This window comes from Aotus nancymaae, unplaced genomic scaffold (genome assembly GCF_030222135.1).
Source record: "Aotus nancymaae isolate 86718 unplaced genomic scaffold, 86718_ANA_hifiasm-v0.15.2.pri h1tg000020l, whole genome shotgun sequence".
Classification (NCBI taxonomy): domain Eukaryota; kingdom Metazoa; phylum Chordata; class Mammalia; order Primates; family Aotidae; genus Aotus; species Aotus nancymaae.
Window position 1 is genome coordinate 23,308,082 of NW_026988432.1, and position 23,884 is coordinate 23,331,965.

Genomic DNA, 23,884 nt, shown 5'->3' on the forward strand with positions numbered 1-23,884 from the left:
ATGATCGAGGGTACACAGGTGATTAAACTTAATCAGTTTGGGTAAGAACTAGAACTTAGGTAAGAGTCTTTGTGTTAATCTAGCATTTATTCCCTCAGTTTGCCTCTCCTAGGGTCAGTTTGCCCCTGTACAGCTGGTCTGTATCTCATGGGCAGAATTCCTACTTAACCATTCCCTTGGGCCTTGCCCTCCATGTTTGCTTTCATCTCCTGAAGAGTAGGGTCTCTGGCCTAAAATCCCCTGGGACAGCCAGGCTGACTTTCCTTAAAGCACCATATACAAACTTGAACAGTTACGGAGAAGAAAATGGCTTCTACTACTGTTTTGTGAAGGCAGCAATATGTAGAATAAATACTTGTAGCTATCCAATACAGATGTTTCATAGAATTCCATCTGTAAGACAGGAAGTGGTGATTCATTATGAATAAGAATTTACTGGTTGCTAGTGAGTATTCCAACTTTCTTTTGGATATGCTAATAGTTAAAACTTCTACCTTTTTTCCTTCATTGCTAATTTAGTTTATTAGTAGAGGATGTCTGACCTTTTTGTTTATAATAAATACCTTCCATCTCATTTTTAAAATCAATAAATAACATGAAGCCATGTTTAATAAACTGCTAATCTAGATGATAAATGTAAGCAATCACATTTCATGAGTATAGCCTTTTCTTTCTTTTTTTTTTTTTTTGAGATGGAGTTTCACTCTTGTTGTCCATGCTGGAGTGCAGTGGTGCGAGCTTGGCTCACTGCAACCTCCACCTCCTGAATTCAAGCGATTCTCTTGCTTCAACCTCCCAGTAGCTGGGATTACAGGCTTGTGCCACCATGCCTGGCTAATTTTTTGTATTTTTAGTAGAAATAAGGTTTCACCATGTTAGCCATGAGAGTATAGCCTTTTAATTGACTTCTTAGGTATTTAAATTATCTTGATTTTGGGGGAGAGGTATCTAAAATGAACTGATCTCTAATGAGTTTTGTTCTATAGAGAAACATTGTAGTGAGGCTCTATTATGTTTTCAGCTGCAGTGGATAACTATTTCAACTGTTAGATAAGGAACTACTTATTGCAGGTTTAATTTGTGAAGTTTGTCAGTTGATTCCCTCGTAAGTAGCTTCCTATTTGTCTCTAAGCCTTATGCTAAGAACAGTAGTGCTTATCTTTTTGGTAAGAGTTACTGCCTGAATATTTCATCTTCTGGAAAATGAGTCTGTTGAAATAAGGTATCTATTCTTGAGCTCAGTTTTTTATTGCACTAAAGAGATCTATTTGAGGGATAGCTGACTGAGAACTGTCATTTTATTTTGTGGAGAGATTTTGTTTTTCATTTTTTGAGGTATGTTGACTAGTTTACCAGAGTCTTGTTTATCAATAACTTGAGTATCTGATAATAAGGACTATATGGCTATTGCAGCTTTTTATAAGTGACATAATAGCAAAGTAATCTTGACTAATTTTTCATACCAATTTAAGTCATTAGTAATACTTTATTTCTTATGTAGTAAAATACCTTAATCATGAAAATGTTTTCTAGCTTAGTTTTTAAAATTCTATGTAATATAACTTTTAAATAAGCAATAATATTTATCCCATTGTGTCTGCAAATGAAAGCCACTTCCTGGTATTCAACTGATAAGTTTTTTTGCTCTCAGAAAGTTACCTCATTTAGTGCTATCCTATAATGGTATTTGAAGTTTAAGAGTGGCATTGTTGTTTGACTCAGCGAGGAATTATATAGAAATTATTGTAATGAAATAGAATTTCGACGGGTAGTAGATTATTTCTGACTTGAATTGGAGAATCCCAGAAGGCTTCCTAGTGGAGGTGGAGGACATTGTAGCCGGGCTTGGGGGATTTAATAGCCTTTTGACAGGCAGGATGTTGCTGTGTTCATCTTTCCATCTGGAAAGACATAACTGGAATAGTCAAAGCTATATGGCATATTTGGTGCTGTAGAGTTTGGAATGTACACTACCAAGGCTGGTGGTAAAAGAGTCTGGAAAAAGATAACAGATGTAAAGCCTTCGATGGCTTATTAAGGAGGTGAAGCTTTTTTGTCAGCCTTGAGGAGTCTGAACATTTAAAACTTGATACTGGATGTGTGGCTGAGACATGGGAGCGCTGAAGGATCATAATGTAGCCTTCTAGCTTGGAGAATGAAGTACTAAGTGGACGCAGTGCTGCTGACAAGGTGTGGAGTATAGAAGATCAGGTTTTGGGGTGGAACTGTGTGGTGGGCAGAGGTGATTCAAGTTTTGGACAATATTGTGAGTAACTTGCTATTTTATTTTGTGATACTGAGTATTCTGGAAATCTGCGTTAGAGTTGGAGCTGAGCTTTGCTTGTGTAGGATCCTGCACTTTTTCCTCTGGTATGTTCTTGTCTACTTTGTTCTTGTTCCTGGCTGTTACCTTCATCTGCCTGCTGAACTCTATACCTTGAATTGTGTTTCAGGAATATTTAAGTCATGTGGTTGTGCAAAAAGAATGTTGATAGGATATTCAGTTGTCTTGAAGTCTGTTGGGGCAGAATACCAAAGAGTTTGTGACAAGTCAGGGTTGTATTGGTTTGGATTTGACTCAGAGAGAAGTTTTCTTGTTCCAGGAGAGTATTTATTGCTTGGTTTCTCAGCCTTTTTCCTTAAGAGTATTTTTTTGTTTTTGTGGTCATTTGGTGCAAGGGTAAGTTCTAAATGTGACATGTTGGCTTCTTTGAGAAGGATTCTAGAATTCTCACAGTTTTCTTGTGACACATCACACTGACTTTGTTCTAGCACATTTATTTGGTTCAGAAAATTTATTAGGTAAGACTTTGGGGCATTCTTCCTATAAAAAAATTTCTTACAGATTAATGCCACAGAGGAAAATTTTTTTTAGGAAAGACTAGTCCTCTGTATAATTCTGGGACTTTGTAATTTTCCAGCTTTGGCAGTGTTACTTCCAAAGAGGTAAATTATTCTTCATATGCTTCCCTAAGGGAGGAGTTGGGCTGACAAAACTCATGCCAGCATTGTACAAGCACGTTCATAAATGTTTGCTCTAGTTTTCTCATTTCACTAGTATTAGAGAGCATTTAGATATTGTCAATATTTAAGAATTTTTTTTATTATGAGTGTTATGAGTCCAAATTGGTAGCTCAAATATTATATGGATTCCACATATTTGTGTGTGTGTGTGTGTGTGTGTGTTTGTGTGTGTATTTTAAGCAAGGATTGCTGACTTTAGAAGAATTTGTTCTCAAGTTTTTTCTGATTATTGCTGGCATTTTTGTATATGTAATACTTGCAGGGAAATAAAAGTATTTCAGAATCAATTTGGAAAGGAAGTTTGTGAGATTGAAGACATTTTTAGTGTACCTGTTACACTGCGCATGAAGTTTGGACTTAGGTTCTGTTAGTTGCTGAGTGACCAGTGGGATAGACTGTGGCAGCATGTTATGTGTTTCAGATACCTAGGGGAGCGTTTTATTAGGTGACATGTGATCTCTTCTTACATGGAAGTTACGGAGTTCCTTTAAAACTTTAACTTTTTTTTTTTTTTTTTTTTTTTTTTGAGATAGTTTCGCTCTTGTTGCCCAGGCTTGAGTGCTGCAGTGGTGTGATCTTGGCTCACTGAAACCTCCACCTCCTGGGTTCAAGCGATTTTCCTGCTTCAACCTCTGAAGTAGCTGAGATTACAGGCGCCCACCACCACGCCCGGCTAATTTTTGATATATATATATATATATATATATATATATATTTTTTTTTTTTTAGGAGAGATGGGGTTTCACCATGTTGGCCAGACAGGTTCTGAACTCCTGAGCTCAGGTGATCCACCCACCTCGGACTCCTAAAGTGCTGGGATTACAGGCATGAGCCACTGCACCTGGCAAAACTTTAACATTTCTTTAAAAAATATGTAAAATTAGCATGGGGTAGCAATTGAGGGTAGAGGAAGGCATGAAGAAAAGGTTTATGTAGAGACCTAGAGTAAATGTTGTTGCCTTTTGTTCAATTAACCTTATTTTTCTTTTAGTCCAAGTGGTAAGAAGTTCAGAAGCAAGCCTCAGTTGGCAAGGTACCTGGGAAATACTGTTGATCTCAGCAGTTTTGACTTCAGAACTGGAAAGATGATGCCTAGTAAATTACAGAAGAACAAACAGAGACTACGAAACGATCCTCTCAATCAAAATAAGGTTGGTTAATTTACCTGTCCCATGTATATGCTACTTCAAAAGCTCTCCAAAAAGTGTCTCACATCGTAATTAAGTCACTGGAATTTTGGTTGTCCAGATGTCCCATGAATGTCCCCACACCTCTCCCACCCTGCCCCGGCAAAAGAGAGCATAAGTAAATTGTGCACAGTAGAAAACAGCATTTCAGTATCTCTCTAGGTCAGTGTACATCACACTTTCTGACCCAGTGGGGCTATTTACAAAAGGTTCCTTTGGTGTTAATTGTCTGCTTTTTTTTTTTCCCTCACATAGTTCTTGTTCTCCAAAAAGTAGCAAAATTTTAATGTGGCAGGTATCCTCACCTCATAGTTTATTGATTTTCAGATTCAGGTCTTGAGAAAGGGCAGTGTTTTTTTTGACCTTTGATGATGTTGAGGATAATGACTTTTAGGAATAATATTCTCATTTTAATACTATGTTTGGATATTTTTCCATTAGCTCTTAGTTTTATCAAGCTGTTTGGTTGATAGTTTATTGTATAGCAATTTAAGCAAATGTCATTTGAATTATGATACGGATTGAGCATTCCAAATCTGAAAAATCTGAAATCTGAAACTCTTCCAGCCCTAGGCATTTCAAATAAGAGATTCTTAAGCCTGTACTAATTTAATTGTATTAAAGGACCCAGTATCTTTACAAAGAAAGCTCCTTTTTCCCTGAGGACAACTAAACATATATGACTTTTTTCTTATTTTTTCTTCCTCTAAACTTAGGGGATCTGTGTGTACGTGTATTGCCACCACCATTGTCTTCACATTGACAGTGTGAAAATAGTGGAGGGAGAAGTAGGGGCTCTCTTTCTTAAGATGTGACTAATATAACTTCATAAGTCTCTTGGGAGTGCTGTGTTCATTTAGGAACCCATTGGGAGTGTAGTAGAGTAAAAAGGGCTTTGGACCCAGGAAGGCATGGTTTGGTGAACTGGCTCTGCTACTTATTAGCTGATGCAGTCATGAGAAGCTTCCTTAGGCTCCAAGGGCCTTAGCTGTCTCATTTGTAAAATTAAGGTAAGAAAATTTTCCCCTTAGCATTGTTGTGAGGCGTAAATGGGAATTTATATAAAACAACTAGCAAAGTAAATTTGACCCATGTTAATTCCTTTGCTTTCCACACTGCTCTTTCCCAAGCTGCGCCTTTGCTGAGCACCAAGCCACCTCGGTGCACAGTGTTGCCTGGTGGCCAGCATTGGAAAATTCCTGACCCAAGCTCTCTTCCCTTTTGTCATTTTACATTTTCTGAGGGGCATGGGGTCTCTGCTTCATACCTATCTTCATTCAGAATTCAGCTTAAATTTACAGTTTAAATTACAGTGCAGTTTATAGTAATGTCATTTCTCATAATTGATACAGATATCAAAATGTACTGTTTCCTTATACCTTAATACTTTGCATTGGTTTTCATAGGGACATTGGCAGGTCCCTTGTTTAGAGAGGTAGAACGGGAAGAGAAGGCTAAATTGCCTCTCTATCGCCTAACTGTGGGGTGGATTTGAGTTGATCATTATGAAGATGTTAAGAAAGGTAGTAATAGCAGTAGAGGGAGCGCAAGTTATCAAAAGTTAGGACCTCGTGTGTTTGTAAATCACTGTGATTTCAGCTTCAGGAAACCTTTATTCTGAGGTTACTTTGCTTCTTATATGTATAGAGGAGAATTCAGGTTTATGTTTCTAAAACTGCTATCTTAAAACACAGTGCTGGGTACCTATAAAAGGGGCTTCAGTATTTATGAAATGAAGAGTATATTCAGATTACTGTACTGTTGCCAGAACCACAGTTTAGTTACATTAAGTGTAATGTGCAGATTTGTTTTCTGACACTTATGTTTCATCAAAAACCAAACACTAATTCATCTCTTCAGTTTGTGTGCACTTTTCTGCTCTAGCTGCGCTGGACCACTCATCGTTCTGCACCATGGCATGCGCTTTCAAGACTCCGCTTGCTCATATGCTGTTTGCTCTGCTTGGAATGTGCTTACCCCCTTCCCCTCCATCTGGCGAACTCCTACTTATCCAAGACCCAGCTCCATTGTCTCCATCTCTGGGAAGCCTGCCCTGCATACTCCAGGCAGAACCAATCCCTTCTTCCATAATGTTTCCCTGGTGCTTTGCCATTGTATTTGTGACTGTTTGTCTGCTTCAGCTAGACTGTGAGCTCCATGAGGGCAGGGACCGTGTCTGTTTTTGTTTTTGTATATGTAGCCAAAGCCTAGTACACGGTAGGTACTTAATAAATATTGCTTTATGTTTATTTGATTTACTGTCCACCTCATTTCTGAAGTGTATAGTGGTCATAAATGTTTATTAAACAAATAAATTACATACCAGACATAATTTTGGAAATGTCTTTCATTTTCATTGTTTTCTGAAGCTTTCTGCCTGAATTTTTGGAGTCATGGTATTTTTTTTTTGCATCTATTTTATTTAAATAGAAAGTGAGGTTTTGCATTTTTAAAATAAGTTCTCTTCGAAAGTAATACCAACAACATTAGGTAGCTCTATAAAGCAGAAAATGTATTTGTGCCTAATTAAGTGATAACTATATTATGTCTTTTTTATGATAGTACAGTGTAAAAAAAGCTGAGAGCTTTAAAGTAATAGAAATCTGAGGGTACTGTTTTGCTTTGTGGTTGTAAATCTGGCTTAAGTACATTATTGTATTGGTTTCGTTTTGTTTTGAGACAGAATCTTGCTGTCACCCATGCTGGAATGCAATGGCACAGTCTTGGCTTACTGCAACCTCCGACCCCCAGGTTCAAGTGATTCTCCCTGCCTCAGCCTCCTGAGTAGCTGGTATTACAGGCACCCACCACCACACCTGGTTAATTTTTGTATTTTTAGTGGAGATGGGGTTTTGCCATGTTGGCCAGGCTGGTCTTAAACTCCTGAGCTCAGGTGATCTGCCCGCCTTGGCCTTCCGAAGTGCTGGTGTCCCAGGCGTGAGCCACCACACCCGGCCTGTTTTGTTTTTTTAAACTCTTACCTTGAAAGAATTAGAGATTTAATTGACAAAATAAACATTGAAACAGGCTAAATTATAATTTACATTAAGTAATTATAAGCTATGATTTTAATATACCTTTCATATCAGAGGTGAATTACTAGTGATGAATTATATCTTTAGATGTGATTGGAAAGATGTCTTTTGAACTCTGCAAAGTGGTTTTTAATTCTTTTAGGATGGGTGGGTAGGATGAAGTGAGCATTGTCTTTCATCTCTACTACTATTTTTGCAGTACCTATTTCAGATATCTCAAACTTAATCTTAACCTTACCCTGAAAATCTAGTCCATTCTTGATTACATTATACCTTATTGATTTTCTTGACTCTGCCATAATTATTTCCAGCCACCACCTCCATCTCTTCAGCTGACATTGTTGAAATAGCAAGCAGGTTACTGAAGATAATCCATTAGGTTAATGGAAAAAGACTAGAGAAAGATTTGGAAGTCATCAGCCCAGTTTATATTTGAAGTTACGAGCAGATTTCTTAGAGCCTACTTAAAGGGAAAAGTTACAGAGCAGCATATCCAGGAGAACATTCTGTGATGATGGGATTCTTTTCAGCCACAGCCACAGTTGGCTGTTGAGTGCTTGACGTGGTTAGTCTGACTGAATAACTCAATTTCTAGTTTTACTTTAAATAGCCAGGTGTACCTAGTGGCTGTCCTGTTAAACAGCACAGTTCCAGAGCTTTGCCTCTCAATATGCAAATAAAAACCAAACTTTTGCTTCAAAAGCTAAATATTGTTTAGGCATTTATGTTTGTCTTTAAAGAGAAGATGTTTCAGGGTTTCACAGATGTGACTGTCAACATTTTTAGCAGGGAACTGGGAGGAGAGGCAAGATGATATTAAAATTTAATTGGAGATACTCTAGGATTGGATAAAGAAGAGTACAGTGATTCTAAGTGCAAGATATGTGTAGGGGACTTCAAGTAGCTTGGTTTGTCACTAGAAGCTTATTTTAATGTTTTAGATGTATAAACATACTGAATTTGTGTTTCTAGGTCTTAACATCAGATGTTTCATAAATTAAATCTACAAAACTAATAAAATTCAAGTTCCCTAACATTAATTTAATGTGACATATGACATATTTTACAAATTGCTTGCAATATGAATATGGTATGAAACAAATTATTTTTTATTTTGGCTAGAGAGTTCTAGTATCTTGGAAAGACTCAGGTCTTTAATCACATTTCTCTATTCACCCAAAATGGATACATTTCAAAATAAAGAACATTATATTCTCTTGAATGGAATCAGTTGTATGTTAAGTCTGCCATTATTTATTTCTCATGAATTATCTTGGTTTAAAGTGGTAGTATGTTATTGTGAGTATAAACACAGACTTGGATTGTATAGGGCTGTATACTAGGTTCTCAATCATGATCCAGAAAGTACTTGTTTTAATTATCCTCAATAATAATAATTTTTGTGGAGAGCTCATCTATCTTGGCAATATCTGTGTAGTTTGAGAAACCCTTGGTGAAGTATCAGATTTGGATATATAGAAGGGGGCACAGTATGGAGACGATTTGGAAAGGGGTGAAACTAGAAGTAGGGAGAATAGTTGGCTGTTTTAGTCTGGAAAAATAAGATGGCCTGAACTAATCCTCTGGCAGGAAGTATGGAAAGGTGAGACCCGAGAAATTAGATATAAGTACCTGATGGTTACAGAAAGAGAATTGATGGCTGCAACAATTTTGGCTTTGGTCACTTGGGGCGGGGAAGTCAGGGAATAGGGGAATTAGGGCAAGTTTGGGGGTGGAGTGGGGCAGATGAGTTAAAATAGTTTTTTTTCTTGGACTTCCAGAAGGACCTTGGGGACCCCCAGGAATTCTCAGGTCACACTTTGAGAACTCCTTTCCCAGTGTTTTGTCATTGATAATGCCAAAAATAAGGACAAATGAAGTGTATCTTGTCATTCTGTAGGCCCGTGGATTAAACGAATAAATGAATCTTGTGGAGAGTAAGAGGACCTTCCAGAAAGGAAATAGGAGAATCAAGAGAATGTGGTACTACAAAAGCCTGGAAAACAAGGTTTTTCTTAGAGATCAGGGAGGATAGACGTTATCTATTGGATTTCCAGTATAAGCAACTGGTGACTTTACATAACCAGTTGATTATGAATAGAAAGGATCAGAAGTCCTATCTAGAATGCCAGAAGGTTTCTGGGAAATGAGAAATTAGAAACACAATGTGCCTGTTCTTTCAGATGTTTAAAATTTTATTACTTGGTTAAGTAATTTGGGCACAGAGTGAAAAATGTCTCCCTCTCTCCTGTTTCAGTCCCAGTCCTCCTCTTTAGAGGAAACTTGTTAATGAGACTTTTGTATGTCTATCTAAATGCTTATATGCATTTGCAAACATGTACACATGTGCATAAACCCTTTCCACAAAAACGGTTGGACTACTCTTAAGAAACTTGAATGAACAGTGAAAGAGAGAAGATGATACTTAGAAGAGAATGCATTATCAAAGAAAATGCTTGGAAGGAACCAATAGAGAGGCAGGGAGGTTTCTAATCTGGGCAACCATGGCTCAGACCTCCAGGAACCTTTGAATTGTGTGCAATTTTTTTTGTGTATACATTTTATTGTTGTTGAGACAGGGTCTCACTTTCTCGCCTAGAGGGAAGTGCAGTGGTGCCATCACAGCTCACTCAGCCTTGACCTCCTGGGCTCAGGTGATCCTCCCATCTCAGCCTCCTGAGTAGGTGGGGCTACAGGTGCAGGCCACCACTCCTGGCTGATTTTCTTGCATTTTTTTGTAGTGATGGTTTTGCCATGTTGCCCAGGCTGATCTCAAATTCATGAGCTCGACTGATCCACCTGCCTTGGCCTCCCAAAGTGCTAGGATTACAGGAGTGAGCCACTGCATCCAGCTTTGTATACATTTTTCTAAGAAAGCTTATCTTCTTCAAATTCTCAATGGAATCTGTAACTGAAAAATAATCACTTTTTTTAAAATCGGGAGAAGGAGCTTGGCAGAAGATGTGAGGGAGGAGGTGAAGAGCCATGTCACTTGCTGCAGCTCAGATTAGGCATTTGTTTGCCTATGGATTTTTCAGTTACTGAAGTTAATGCCTTACTGGGCTGACTTATTTCTACCTAAGGTACTCCATGGCCAGTTCATCACCATCAGAGCCCTGTGGTAGGACCATTGTGGTTACCAGCTCCTGGTAGGGCATAGAGTCGTAAGAACTGCCTCTTGGCTTCTACCTTCCTAGGATTCCTCCATCCAAATGGAAAACAAAGGCTTCATTTATTCCACCAACATTCCTGACCTATGGAGAAAGTAAAATTATTTCCAAAGATACTGATACTCTTTTTGTCAGTTGTTAAAGTCTTGCTCAACGGAGTGTCTTCTGTTCTCTGTAGATAAAGTTGGGCCAGGAAAGGGGAGCGAATAGGTTATAGGTGATAAGTCTAGCATTTCTAGACCCTAAAGTCCCTCCAAGGGATAAGTGTGGGCCACTGTTCAGTATGGGTTTCTATTAATTTGATACTGAAATTAAAAATAGAAGTGAGGAGCAAGTAGCTGCTATAGTTTGATGATTATTTTGATGATGATGATGATCTAGATATATGGTGCTGTGGAGACAGAAGTGGACAAGTTCTAAATCTCTTGAAAATAGGATTGACTGGTTTTGCTGATGAATTGTGTGTAAAGCATAACAGAAAAAGAGTACTTAAAGGTGAGTTCTTGGTTTTTAGATTAAGTGGGTAGATTGAGGTGCCATTTATTGCAGTAGCTTTAGGGAAATAATTTATATGAGTAAATAAAATCAATTTTGAATATTCAAAGTTTGAGATGCTATACAAAAACCAGAAGGAAAAACTTTCCTTATGGAGGGGGTAGCCAGTGTTAATTCCCTAAGGTAGATTGCGCTCATGAAGACAAAAAGGTAAGGTTGGCTGGAGCTTAGTTAGCGGGGTAGGAGTACTAGGTGAGGTTAACGTAGGCAAGCCTGGTCAAAACAGTCATAGGGCTGTGCCAGCCAGCATAAGGAATAGTATAGAATGCAGTTTGAGGGTTTTATGTAGGGGGAAATATGACTGCTTTGACTGCGTGTGGAAAATGTAGAGATATAGAGGTGGAAGTAGGAGGCCAGTTAGGAAGCTGTTTTATTTATCCAGGTGGGGGATGATGGTGACTTGGACAGTACTGGTTTAATGAATGAATAAAGGAAGAAAGGGTAGGATGTAGCAAAGGACACTAGAATGAATTTGTATTGATCTTGTTCAAATAACTTCTAATTTTATATATAGAAATAGTTTTAATGAGTGAATACATAAAGGGTATTTATCTTTAGCTGATAAATCTTTAGCTAATGAAGATAATCAGAAGGTTATTAGCTATTAATAGTACTGTTCCATTTGAGTCGTGTAGACATTGATTGGCTAGAGATTGCTAGGAAGCAAAGAGTGAACAGAAGAATGTTAGCCATGCTAGCAAATAGCCCTGCTGATGGGAATGATTTGTTCAGTATGGTATTAGCTTGATCATGTTATAAACGAGTGCTTCAAATGTGTCTAAGTGTGTGACAACTTTTTGAGAGGGTCTGGATTTGCTAATAATAAAGGTAGATTCGGAGACAGAATTGTCCATGATATGTATGGCTTTAACAAGATTTGTTTGTATGCCCAGGTGTTCTGTTGACAACCAAGGTCTATTTTTCCAACTTTTATAGGTCCTGAAGAGTTAACCTAACTTGTAGACTCCAGGTCAGCAATAGAATTAAGCCCTACAGCAAACCATTTGTGTCACTATTTCCATAGTTCTCCCAAGGATGTGTATATAACTCATGCCAACTGAGGAGTAAAGGAGATGATTAATTCCATACAATAACTGTCTGAGTAGGCTCTAGGATATCTGGTTGAAACTCTCTGGCATCTTTGGTGATGTCTGTTAATGACCTCACATTAACTAAAGCTCCAATAAGTTATTTTTTAAGCAGAACTCTTGAAAACTGTGTTTTCACTGATGAATTGCAATCCTTCATTCTTCTGTTAACAGGTGTAGTCCTTTTTAATGAGCTCAGAGTGTAATCCATCCATTCTATTAATATTTTAATATGCCATCGATCTCCTTTAAAAAAATCTTGTTCTCAACTTAGGATATTAGACTAAGTGGATTTTCTGCATAAACATCATGGATACCAGATAATTTTTTAACTTTTTGTAAAAGCCTGTGAAGTTGCACAAATTAGTTAATATAGAAATCACTGAATTATACATTTTAAAATGACGAGTTTTATGGTATGTGAATTAATTAAAATCTTATGAAGAATTGTAAGGCACTTCCATTGTTGGCATTTGATTTTGTGGAAAGATATTCACTATACCGTATATATTCTGGTGCAAATCTGCAGTTACTTTTTAGGACAGCCTTGATTTGACCTAAAGGTATCACTCAGGCACACCTTTGTTTGAATGAGGGGATAGGGTTGTTTCTGGGAAACCTTAACAGGGTAAATTTCTAAATTTCAATAGCATGTTCAATAACCTGCTTATATTAAAGAAATAGCTGCTATTTATTTAGAATTTATACCAACATGACTATAAACTATAAACTTGTTTTACTAAGGGCTGATTTTTTTTTTATGACTATATATTGATGGTCCAGTCAGTGCCTGGCACGTAGTAAGCACTCAGTATTTGTTCAATGAACAACTGAATGAAAGCTTCATTTTAGCAGCAGCAGCAGCAGCATAACGTGCATTATCTTATTTGATTTTTATAAGACTCTTACGCAATAGCTATTATTATTCTCATTTCCAGATGAGGCAAGTGACCTTATAGTCTTGCTTCTCAAATTGGGGCATGAGTATCTTTTGGGGAGTGTGTGGTGCATGCAAAAACCACAGAATTAACATGACACTTGAATAATATTTGGAAGTGTCAGTTTTATTTGAACATTTTGGGTGGTAGAGTAACATTTTTACCTTAAACATGGCTAATGTTTAAGGTAAAGGGCAAAATTTGCGTGAATTTTAAAGATAAAATGAGTTTACTAGGCTTGGGCCCTAGAATATATACAACTTGAACTGTCATACAGCTTTATTTCAAAGCACAGACTGAAAAAGAGTGGTATTTACAATATAGTATAGTGTAAGTCCCTGGTGTTCAAACTATGCTGTGTGGAGGCTTTACATGATACACATTGACATGGATGGTTTTAAAAGAATCCATTTTGATATCTTTAAATTCCATATACACTCTTTCCTTCAACTGATCTGAGAATGTAACCTATAATAGAAGTATACATTATTTTTTTCTGTAATTCTCCTTTATAGTCAACCTCCCATTTTACAGAACAGCATACTTCTCACTTGTATGCAATATTGCCATGGTACAAAATGATGGATATCTGATAAAGGGACACTATGAGATATTGGATTGAGAACATGAATGACTCAAACAGTCAGTTCTTTCCACAAGTACAGTTTTTGCTTTCTACAAAATTTAGAGGACTTTATGTAGATGTTGACTGATTTTTAAAATTTTTTGATGGTTCACTGTTACATTCTATCATATAACTCAGAGGGAGTTCAGAGAATCTGAATGACATGGAATAAAATTAATTCTATCTACTCATTTATGTGAACAAGGTTTCTTAGTGCTACATCTATAAAAAAGGAAGAATAGAGGCTCTACCTTGTCCCATTCTAGCAATTACTAATATTGAGAATATAAAACTATTTAAAAAATTCTTTAAGTTATATATATACACACACACAATAAATTTCTATCTTTTATATGTAATTATATATTGTAATGCTTTATTTTGGTCACTTATATACTAATAATTGTATAAACCAGAAGAAATTTGTTGTTTTATCATCAAGAGCTTTATGGTCACAGAAGGTTAAATAATTTCATGATATATAAATGATCAGTGAAAGATTATCAAGTTTAAAATGGAAAATGACTTTGGAAATGGAATTATTCAAAGAGCAAAGAGAATGAAAATTTATAACCATTGAGAGTTTGTTCATATATACATAGGTAATGGTGGGTATCTTTAGATTCTGTTACAGGTAACAGTTTATTATTGAAGTATTGGCATTTAAATTACTTCTGATAAGTGCACCCTTTGCAACTGATTAAAATATGAAATATTCTTGCTGACTTTAAAATGCAGGTCGGGTATATATATTTTCAGATTCCTTGTAAGGGGTAGAAATACAAAAATATTTGATAACCACTGGCTTATGATATGTGTTCTTCATCTACCTCTTTAGGTATTCTCTAGTATCCTTAATCATGTGAGATCACTGGAAGGTTACACAATAATTAGACCCTTTCAGACTCACCTTTACTGAGTTGTTCTTTAAGACTTATGTTCTTGGTTTTTATGGAAAGTCACTGAAAAAAGAAAAAGCATTTGAAATCTGCTTAATATTTGTTGTGAAGTTCAGTGCCTTTATTAATTTTCTTCTAGATTTAATACCTGGACTTTTTTTGTTTTCCTCATTATTTGGTATGTGTTGTCCTTTCTGACCATGATATCTGTAAATTGAATGTTTCTCTTTTTGCCCAGGCCCCTTGAACATTCAGATCCACATTTCATACTTGGCTCTAGTATCACTAGTGATCTTTTCAAAAGGGTATCTGTTTTTTCCTTGTCCTTGATTTTCTGATTTTAAAAATTAATTTTTATTGTGTATTTGTCCTTTGGGAGTGTACAAAAGACATATCTCAGATACTTATTGGAAAGATGGGAAGTAAAATTTTTAAAAATAAGAAAGATTTATCTTTATATTCCTCCCTGCAACTAGGGGAATAAAATAGATTCTCAAGAAAAATATTTTCAACCTAATACATTATTATGAAATTTATTAAATTTTGATTTGAGGGATAGTCTGTACATAGATTTGTCAAAGGTTGGAAACTTAGTTTTGATATTGGAATGTGTTTGCCAGTTTAATTTTGTAACAAAGAATTTCTGCTTCACTTTTCTTATATTGAAAGGGTAGCTTACATGTACATCAACAGCTTTAATCTTGTCCCATAAAAAAGTGTTTGGCATTTAACTCTGAAGTTGATGGTTGATTGGTTCTTTCATTCTAAACTGTAGAAAAACTCCAGACACACAACTGGGCATAAATTAATAGTGACTCAGGGCAGTCCTCAGGGTAGAGGTAATAGAATTTACTGTTTCTGTGACAGTTTCTGGGAAAACTTGTTAGTCCAGCTTTACAGATTACTCAACTTCATAGGCTATTGTTTTAGAATACTAAATTAAAGACATTTTGTTTTCTGTTGTCAGAGCTTCTAGGCCAGTTAAAAGGAGAAAAAATACTAAAAACCAAAATAAGATTGAAGAATAATGCGGCACATTTTGGATAATGTCCCATTCTGTGCCGATGGGGAATGAACTGTCTTATTAGACAGTGGAAGTTAATTGTATATATTGAATATTTCAGCCAGGTTTTTCTTTTAATTTTTTTTTACTGCACAAAAACATAAGTTAATGGAAAAACATCCATCTTACCAGTGTAGCATCAATAGCATCAATATTGTAGCATCAATAGTTTGACATATTCCATGCTTCCTCCCAGTCTTTAGGGATTCAGGATTCATAGTTTAGAACAGCTTAGAGTAGTTCCTGCTGCCTCCTGTCATCCTTGGTAACAATGAGAATCTCACAGACTTGAATATGTTTACACATGCAGACAGTTGCAAATACTTCGGTGTGTCTACTGAAGTAGACAGGTAATGCCACCTTTGTTCTAATACCAGCAGAGTATATCATTCTTTATCAAAGAATAAAGGCTAGGTGTGGTGGCTCACACCTGTAATCGCATCACTTTGGGAAGGTGAGACTGGTGGATCACCAAGGTCAAGAGGTTGAGACCATCCTGGCCAACATGGTGAAACCCCATCTCTACTAAAAATACAAAAATTAGCTGGGCATGGTGGCGCATGCCTGTAGTCCCTGCTACTTGGGAGGCTGAGGCAGGAGAATCGCTTGAACCTGGGAGGCAGATGTTGCAGTGAGCCAAGATCCTGCCACTGCACTCCGGCCTGGTAACAGAGTGAGACTCCTCTCAAAAACAAAAACGTTAAATGCCAAACAAGGTATATCGTTTAATAATACATACTGATTTTACCTAATTAGTGACAAGAAGTTCCCTATAAGCATTTATGTGTGAAGCTGCTTTAGGATTGAATATTGTCTCCTGTCTTTAATAGGTTGGGTGACTTCATTTAGGGCCTCCAAATGGTCTAGATATCATAAATCAGAGGTGTTCAAACTTTCTTTGCATCACAGAATGACCAGAAGAGCATTTAAAATGCGTATCCCTGAGCTTCACACTTCGTAGAGTTGGCAAACTTAGTGGTTACTTTGCCGCTTGTTGCCAAATTTACACATTATATATTTTTTGAAAATCCATAAAGATAAAGCTAAATACCTGAGAAATAATACTGTTAGAGTCATTTGAGATGCACATAGTTTTTAAAGGTAAGCAGAGACATTGGGAGAAAAAATGAGACAAAGGAATGACAGGATTGCCCAGTACAAACATAGAGGAGGGCTATGTTGTGTGGGGAGGGGTAGAGGTGAGGACACTTAGTGGATCTAAATAATACTGTAATTGTAACAATTGTCAGATTATTGTGAGGCTTACCTTTCTAGGCATGCTAATATTCTTTAAATAGAGGTCACAAACTCAGTGCCTACAGGCCCAGACAGGTAATGCAAATATGAGTTGTTGAGGAATGTTGCAACAGTAGACCCTGAGGCCACTAATGGACAGCCATTACAATCAGTCACGGCCTATTGTTGCCAAACCAAGTCCGTATTTCTAGATCTTTCAGTTTTTAAAAGAAGCTAGAATTCTGGATTTTATATGAAGACTCTAGATTTTTAGGTGCTGACTTAATTTATTAAAGACACTAAAAACTGAACACTCATCTCTGGGTTGGGCTTGATCCACCTGCCACCAATTCGCAATCTTTGTTTTAGAGCTGCGCTTCTCCAAGTGTGGTCCCCGGATTAGCAGCATCAGTATCACCTGAGACCTTAATAGAAACACAGATTCCTGGGCTCTCAGACCTGCCGAATGCCCAGTGCCAGGGATGAGACTCAGTCATCTGTGTTTTAACAAGCCCTCTGGGTGATTCTGATGCACGCTTATGCTTGAGAACCACTGTTTTGGAGCATGGAAGTTGATATTACAATTTCTATATGGGGTTAGTAGTAAAGATAGAAGTTCATCAAATATCCTATAAATGTATCAAATTTATTTCTGTATCAAAATTATATCAGATTTTTTTTGTTTTCAGGTTTATATAACTTTTCATCTTTTTTGCCAGAATCAGAACACACAATAATTGTGTTTTCTCCGTTTTCTTTCTTGTTAAGAGTATTGCAAATGAACTTAATAGCAGTTCTGTGCCACATTTTGACCTCACTGGAACACATCTTAGACTTTATTTATTGGTTGATTAAAACTAGATAAATAAGTATTGTGGCTTTCAGCTTCATTGTTAAGTCTCCTTTAAAAGTATTAAATATAATATTCAGTAAGTCTTCACTTAATGTTAATAGGTTCTTGGAAACTGACTTAGCCAAATGATGTATAATGGAACCTATTTACTCTAGGCTAACTGATATAACAAAAATTAAGTTCCCATGGCATATTTCTGGTCACAAAACATCTCAAACTTCTAAATAAAGACAAAAACACTTCTAATGATAAACATTGAAATTAATGTGAGCTCTATGCACATTTAAGAAAGATTAATATAAAAAAATTATTCACCCACTGATTTCAGTTCAGGGTCGTGGGTGGCCAGAGCCTCTTTCAGCACCTCAGGGTACCAGGTGGGACCCCACCCTGGACAGGACCCCATCCCATCACAGGTCATAGTTATACTTGCTCAGGCTGGGACCATGGGGATGCACCACTGAACGTAAAGTGCACTCACCTTCTCGAGGTGAGAGGAAACAGGAGTACGTAGAGAAAACCCAAACAGACCTGGGGAGAACATGCTAACTTCACACAGATGGGCTTAGGCTGGGAGTGGATTATTTTTTTTCTCATCATTGTTATAACAAAATGACATTGAACAAAACGACATTATTCAAAGACGTATGATACATTAAGAATAAGGAATACTTCCTTACCACGTTTTTCTAAATTGAGTTCTGTTTGCTGGAATTAGAATTTCCATTTCTACTTACCTACTTTTGTATGAAAGAGGTTAATTTATGTGGTTTTATGTAAGTCTGGCCTCCTAACTGCTGATCAAGTTGTTTATATTTTAATGCCCAAGTGTATCAGTGTCTTCCTCCATTTGCAGAATGTAGAAATGATTGCTATCCTGATTGTTATCCTTAAAGTTCTTCCCTGGGTGTGGTGGCTCACGCCTGTAATCCCAGCACTTTGGGAGGCTGAGGCCTGCAGATTGCTTGAGTCCAGGAATTTGAGACCAGTCTGGCAATGTATGGAGACCCCATCTCTACAAAAAATACAAAAATTAGCTTAGTGTGGTGGCACGTGCTTATAGTCCCAGCTACTCGAGAGGCTGAGGTGGGAGGATTGCTTGAACCCAGGAGGTCGAGGCTGCTGTGAGCCATGATCATGCCACTGTGCTCCAGCCTGGGCAACAGAGTGAGACCCTGTCTCTAAAGAAACCCCAAAGTTCTTTTTTTGTATAAACCAACAGTAAACATTTCTTCATTTAAAAGTTTTTAGTACCTTGCTAATCAGATACAAACTTTATATAGAGAATTTTCTTACACTTAAAAGTATACAAGGGCTGGGCGCGGTGGCTCACGCTTGTAATCCCAGCACTTTGGGAGGCCAAGGCAGGTGGATCACAAGGTCAGGAGATCGAGACCATCCCGGTCAATATGGTGAAACCCCATCTCTACTAAAAAATACAAAAAATTAGCTGGGCATGGTGGCGCGTGCCTGTAATCCCAGTTACTCAGGAGGCTGAGGCAGGAGAATTGCCTGAACCCAGGAGGCGGAAGTTGCGGTGAGCCGAGATTGCGCCATTGCACTCCAGGCTGGGTAACAACAGCGAAACTCCGTCTCAAAAAAAAAAAAAAAAAAAAAGTATACAAAAAGCTTTTTATTTATTTTGAGGAAACTTCATGCATGTATTACATATTAATGCTTTAAATGCACTTTGGAGTATTTAAAATGCTGCAATAGACTGAGAAGTTTGGAATAATTTAAAGTAATAGATTTTTGAACTAGAAGTCATCTGATTGTATTAATATTTTAAATAAAAATACGTTTATATTCACAGGGTAAACCAGACTTGAATACAACATTGCCAATTAGACAAACAGCATCAATTTTCAAACAACCAGTAACCAAAGTCACAAATCATCCTAGTAATAAAGTGAAATCAGACCCACAACGAATGAATGAACAGCCACGTCAGGTAAGGATCTAATTCGTTCTCCAATCTTATTTTTCAGAAAAATATCAGTATTTTTACCAGACATAATTCAAATAAATTCTGGTTAAAATGAAGCATATTTGGAAAGAAAATTGTTTTATGTCCTTGGCTATTACATGAATGCTGGAGTATGCAAAATTTAGGTCAAATGTTTTAAGAAAAAATATAATTAAGAATGAATCTAATTAATATTACGGACTAAATTTTTAGGCTTTTCGTGTGGTCATATACATCAGACTTGGTTCTGTCAATCTTAGTTTTTTAAAGATTTTCTTTCCAAGGATAATATCTCATAGAAGAATAAAGCATGTAGTTTGTGTTGCTTAGTTTAAAAATATTTTCTATTATTTGGAAGCTAAAACTACTTTTTATTCTGATTTCTTATTTCGTGAAATCTGTCCCACCCCTTTTGAAAAACAGAATTAGATAAACTTTGTCAATATGATATATTGTCCTGTGACTTCCATTTTTGTACAAATTCAATTAATTTTTCTCTTTCTTTATTGCTTCAAGCTGTATTCCACCAGAATCTTTTCTTAGAAAAAAAAAGCATTACATGAAAGGCCTCCCTGCTGCCTAATAATGCCATATAGCCCGGGGAGGGAGACTGGACAAAATGCTTAAACCTTCCAAGTAATCTTGCTTATTCACTCCCTAATTGTGGTCATAAAGCCTAGGTAGTTCATGAATTTTTAGTAGCAATTGGGGTGAGGGAGTGGAGGGAGAAACATCTGTGCATTTTTTTTCCTCTCCTTTCTCTGCCTCCTCCCACCTGAGTCCACCTAAGGATTAGAAACACTGATTTACCTACGGCGATTATCTTTTGCTCTCGTATTCCCCTTTTAGATGTCTCACTCCACCTTTTCATTTGAATTTTGTTTTTCACTAGTCCTCCAAGTGTCTCATCTCCAGACTTCATAAAGGATTGGGCCAAAACTTTCAGACAGTTGCTCTTAAAGAAACTACATAAAGAAATTCAGTTCCCACATCCTCTGTAGTGTTTTTTCCTCTTCAGGTGAGCCAGGAAAACAGAAGATATTTGGAGCCACATTGGATCAGCATCTTGCTATAGATGTCTCAAGATTTGAAGTTCTAAACTTGCTTTACTGTTGGTCCCCAAGAGATTCAACAGGGGCCATGTAAGTGTATCACATCCAACATAAAAGATGCGTACCTGCATGTGCCTTTAGGCTCTTGTCACCACTTAGGTTTTCTTTGGGCCATTCAGCTTTCTGTGTGAGGCTTTTCCCTTCTGTTTTACTCCCACACCCAGTGATAGTCACCAAACCACTGGAAGTTGCAGTATATTCATTACAACAGGGAAGGAATTCTGCCATTCTGAACTTTGGCCGCCTTGACAAAGTCATTCCCTGGTTGTGTTCTTTCTCAGATACTATCTAAAGTCTTGAACATCTTGTCCTTTGACTTTTTGGTGATTTAAAAATCATTTCCCCGCAAAGGTATTTATTAATTGAAAATTTTGAAAGTATGTAATTGGGTAAAACAGATTTGCTCCAAAAATTCTGAAAGATAAAGAAGGTGGAATGTAATCTTTAATTAAAAATGTTGTTCCACGTTGGAAATTTGAGTTGCCTTATTGAGATCAGATAGTATTTAATAGATTTTATCCTCATCTTTTCTTTGCCAAATCATTCTCAATATAGTCTATAAACCCAAATGTTTTATTTAAACATCAATTGATTAGTAAATTCTGGCCATTTTAACAGTAATTTAATTATTTTCTGCACCTAAATTCAGTCACCGTTTAAAAAAAAACTCTAGTATTTATTTACTGGGTGTTTATCTGGCTATAAAGATATTGGTAACTTAGAAGTTTAAAGTTGAAATAACCAGACTAGTTGCTCCTTGTTCTTTGGTATGTTGAATAGTTTTAAATTTTCTGTCTTTTATTATGGTGTATGAGATTATTCTCAAATGAAAGGTATGCGTCCAAAATGCTAAAGTTCCATCTCCTCTGTCTCTCCCCAGAAGCTTATGTCATTTCAACCCAGATCTTTTCAGGGTTTAATCTTCCTCTTAGCTTGCATAGACAGGAAGTGTTAAAATTTTTTATTGGGCCACTTCTCCAAAAGCTTTGGCTGTTTTTTACTTTATCCTTATGGTACCTGACAATTTTTGTTGGATGCTTTTGATTATGCTAAGACATTAGTTGTCTTTTCTCTTTCTTTATCTTCAGTGTAAGAATTGAGATAATATTTGACCTCTGTCTCACAAATAGGACTGTACATTGGGCAGAATATAGGAAAATAATACAAAGACAATTTTCGTATTAATGTTTTAAAAATCATGATCTGTTATCCCAAGTATTCCAGTTTAGATTCAGTTAGTTAGTAAAAGGAAGATGTTGGTTTTAATTCTATTTTGATATACATATGGCAGATGACTGTTTATCAGCTATTGTTATTGAGGAGATAGTTGGCAAAATATACATAGGCAAAAGTGATTCTTCCAGTTTTGCTATCCATTACTTGGATTCATTGACTCAGTTGGTAATATAAATTGCCAAATATTCCATTTGGAGAAGTTATTTTTATCATAGAGTAAATGAATTAGACAATGAGGTTTCTATTTTTGAGGTTTGATAGATAGAAATGTTTTTATTCTTTAACTATATCAAATTCTTTTAATAAGATGCTCAAGATAGTGGTATTGTCATTCCTTTTAAAGTGTTGAATTTTGAGGCCTATAACTGGGATGAGGTTTCTGAATCTTAACTAGGCTCTACCGTGAAAAGATCTGAAATCTTTAATTTACATGAGAAGCAATCATTAAAAATAATAATTCTGTCTTTTATAACCAACATCCTATGCCCAGGTCATATATATGGCAGCCTAATTTGAGCCTAATTTGAATTCTATAAAATATATAAATTATGAATTTTTAATGTATTGACTCTTTGAAAATGCCTTAGCTTTAAAAGTGCAAATTAGGGTATGTAAAGAAAAGTATTAAACAGAATTCAGCAGTGAGTTCTACTTATAATTAAAATTATAAGGTAGTGATGGAATTTGTAAAACCTAGTTATAATAGGGTAGTAGGCAGCCATTTTTGTATATAGCATCAGAGTATTTGATGATTGCTTATCTTTTCTTTAGATTAAAAAGACCTCTGTAGTAGAGAGGAGGAAACTCTACCAATTATCAGACTATTATCCCAAACAGTAATCACTGAGATATCTTTATTCAGCTCAATGCATAAAACACATCTCAAGATCTTTTTAGTCTAATTGAGTTGTAATTTTTGCTGGTAACAATGCCTTTTCTAGTTTACCCACTGCATAATATGAAGAACTATCATTTCTGTTTCTTACTTTTTTGCTGCTGTCATCTTTGATACTATCTAGTTTCTTGATTGCTTCTTTTTCTCTTTTAGCCTCAAACCAAAGAAGTTTTATCTTTGAACTATTACTTCTTACTTTTAAGTATTAGATTATAGAGGGCTAATAGGCTTTTGGTGTTTTTGACAGTCTTTGAATATTAATTACGTTTCTTACAGAATATTCACTTTTTTTGTAGGAGTAATTGTTTAATAGTGAAGAAGTAGACTTGAATCTTCCACTTGATCTTAGATTTTTTTTCCTTTTATTTCATTTTGCCAATTCGCATTTCAAGGATATGAAACTTTCCTTTACCCACTTCCAGAAGCCAGCCTTTTCTTTTAGAAGGAATTAAATGTATTAGAAGAAACTTTCCTGATGAAAGATAAATTTTTAAAATGTGCATTTTAACGATATTTTGTATGAAAAATGCATAAAATAGTTCAGCTTTCAGTTGCTAAAACCCAGAGGGTTACTATTTCAGGCATTCTAGCAACATTTACTTGTTTCTAATCTCTAACAGTTATTTCTAGTACGTTCTCATTATAATGTTCTTAATGAATGACAGATAGGCTAAAGCACAGAGTCTCATGGAGGATATTATATTCCTTTGCTCTGCACAGAAAAATTGGCTGCCTGGACAGAGAAAATAGAGGATGTGTCCTATAACACTTAAAAGTATTACTCTGGGTAATGTTGGGAAGATGCCATATACAAAGTGCCAAATGAATAGTAGAGTAATACAGGCAGGTGCTATAGGTGTTCAAGAAAAGTGAGGTTACTGTTGCTAGGAGGCTTGAAGAAATCTTTAGAAAAGGCATGAGATATATGCTGGACATATTTTTAAAATGTAAAAAATATTTTGTAACAATATTTTATGTTTCCTTGGGCTAGATTCCCAGAAA

At 36.3% G+C, this 23,884-nt stretch overlaps 1 protein-coding gene across 2 annotated transcripts in view; it reads left to right on the forward strand.

Annotated features, from left to right (window-relative positions):
• The window catches only part of MBD2 (methyl-CpG binding domain protein 2), a 67,857-nt gene that overhangs the window by 13,804 nt on the left and 30,169 nt on the right, over nucleotides 1–23,884 (forward strand). Inside the window, exons 2-3 of one of the 2 annotated variants that reach the window (XM_012464255.3) lie at nucleotides 4,016–4,175; nucleotides 19,487–19,624. In XM_012464255.3, coding sequence (XP_012319678.3) covers nucleotides 4,016–4,175; nucleotides 19,487–19,624 — 298 coding nt within the window. Of the gene's footprint in view, nucleotides 1–4,015; nucleotides 4,176–6,095; nucleotides 6,461–19,486; nucleotides 19,625–23,884 lie in introns of those variants that run through there. The other variant, XM_064379150.1, reaches the window with a different exon arrangement.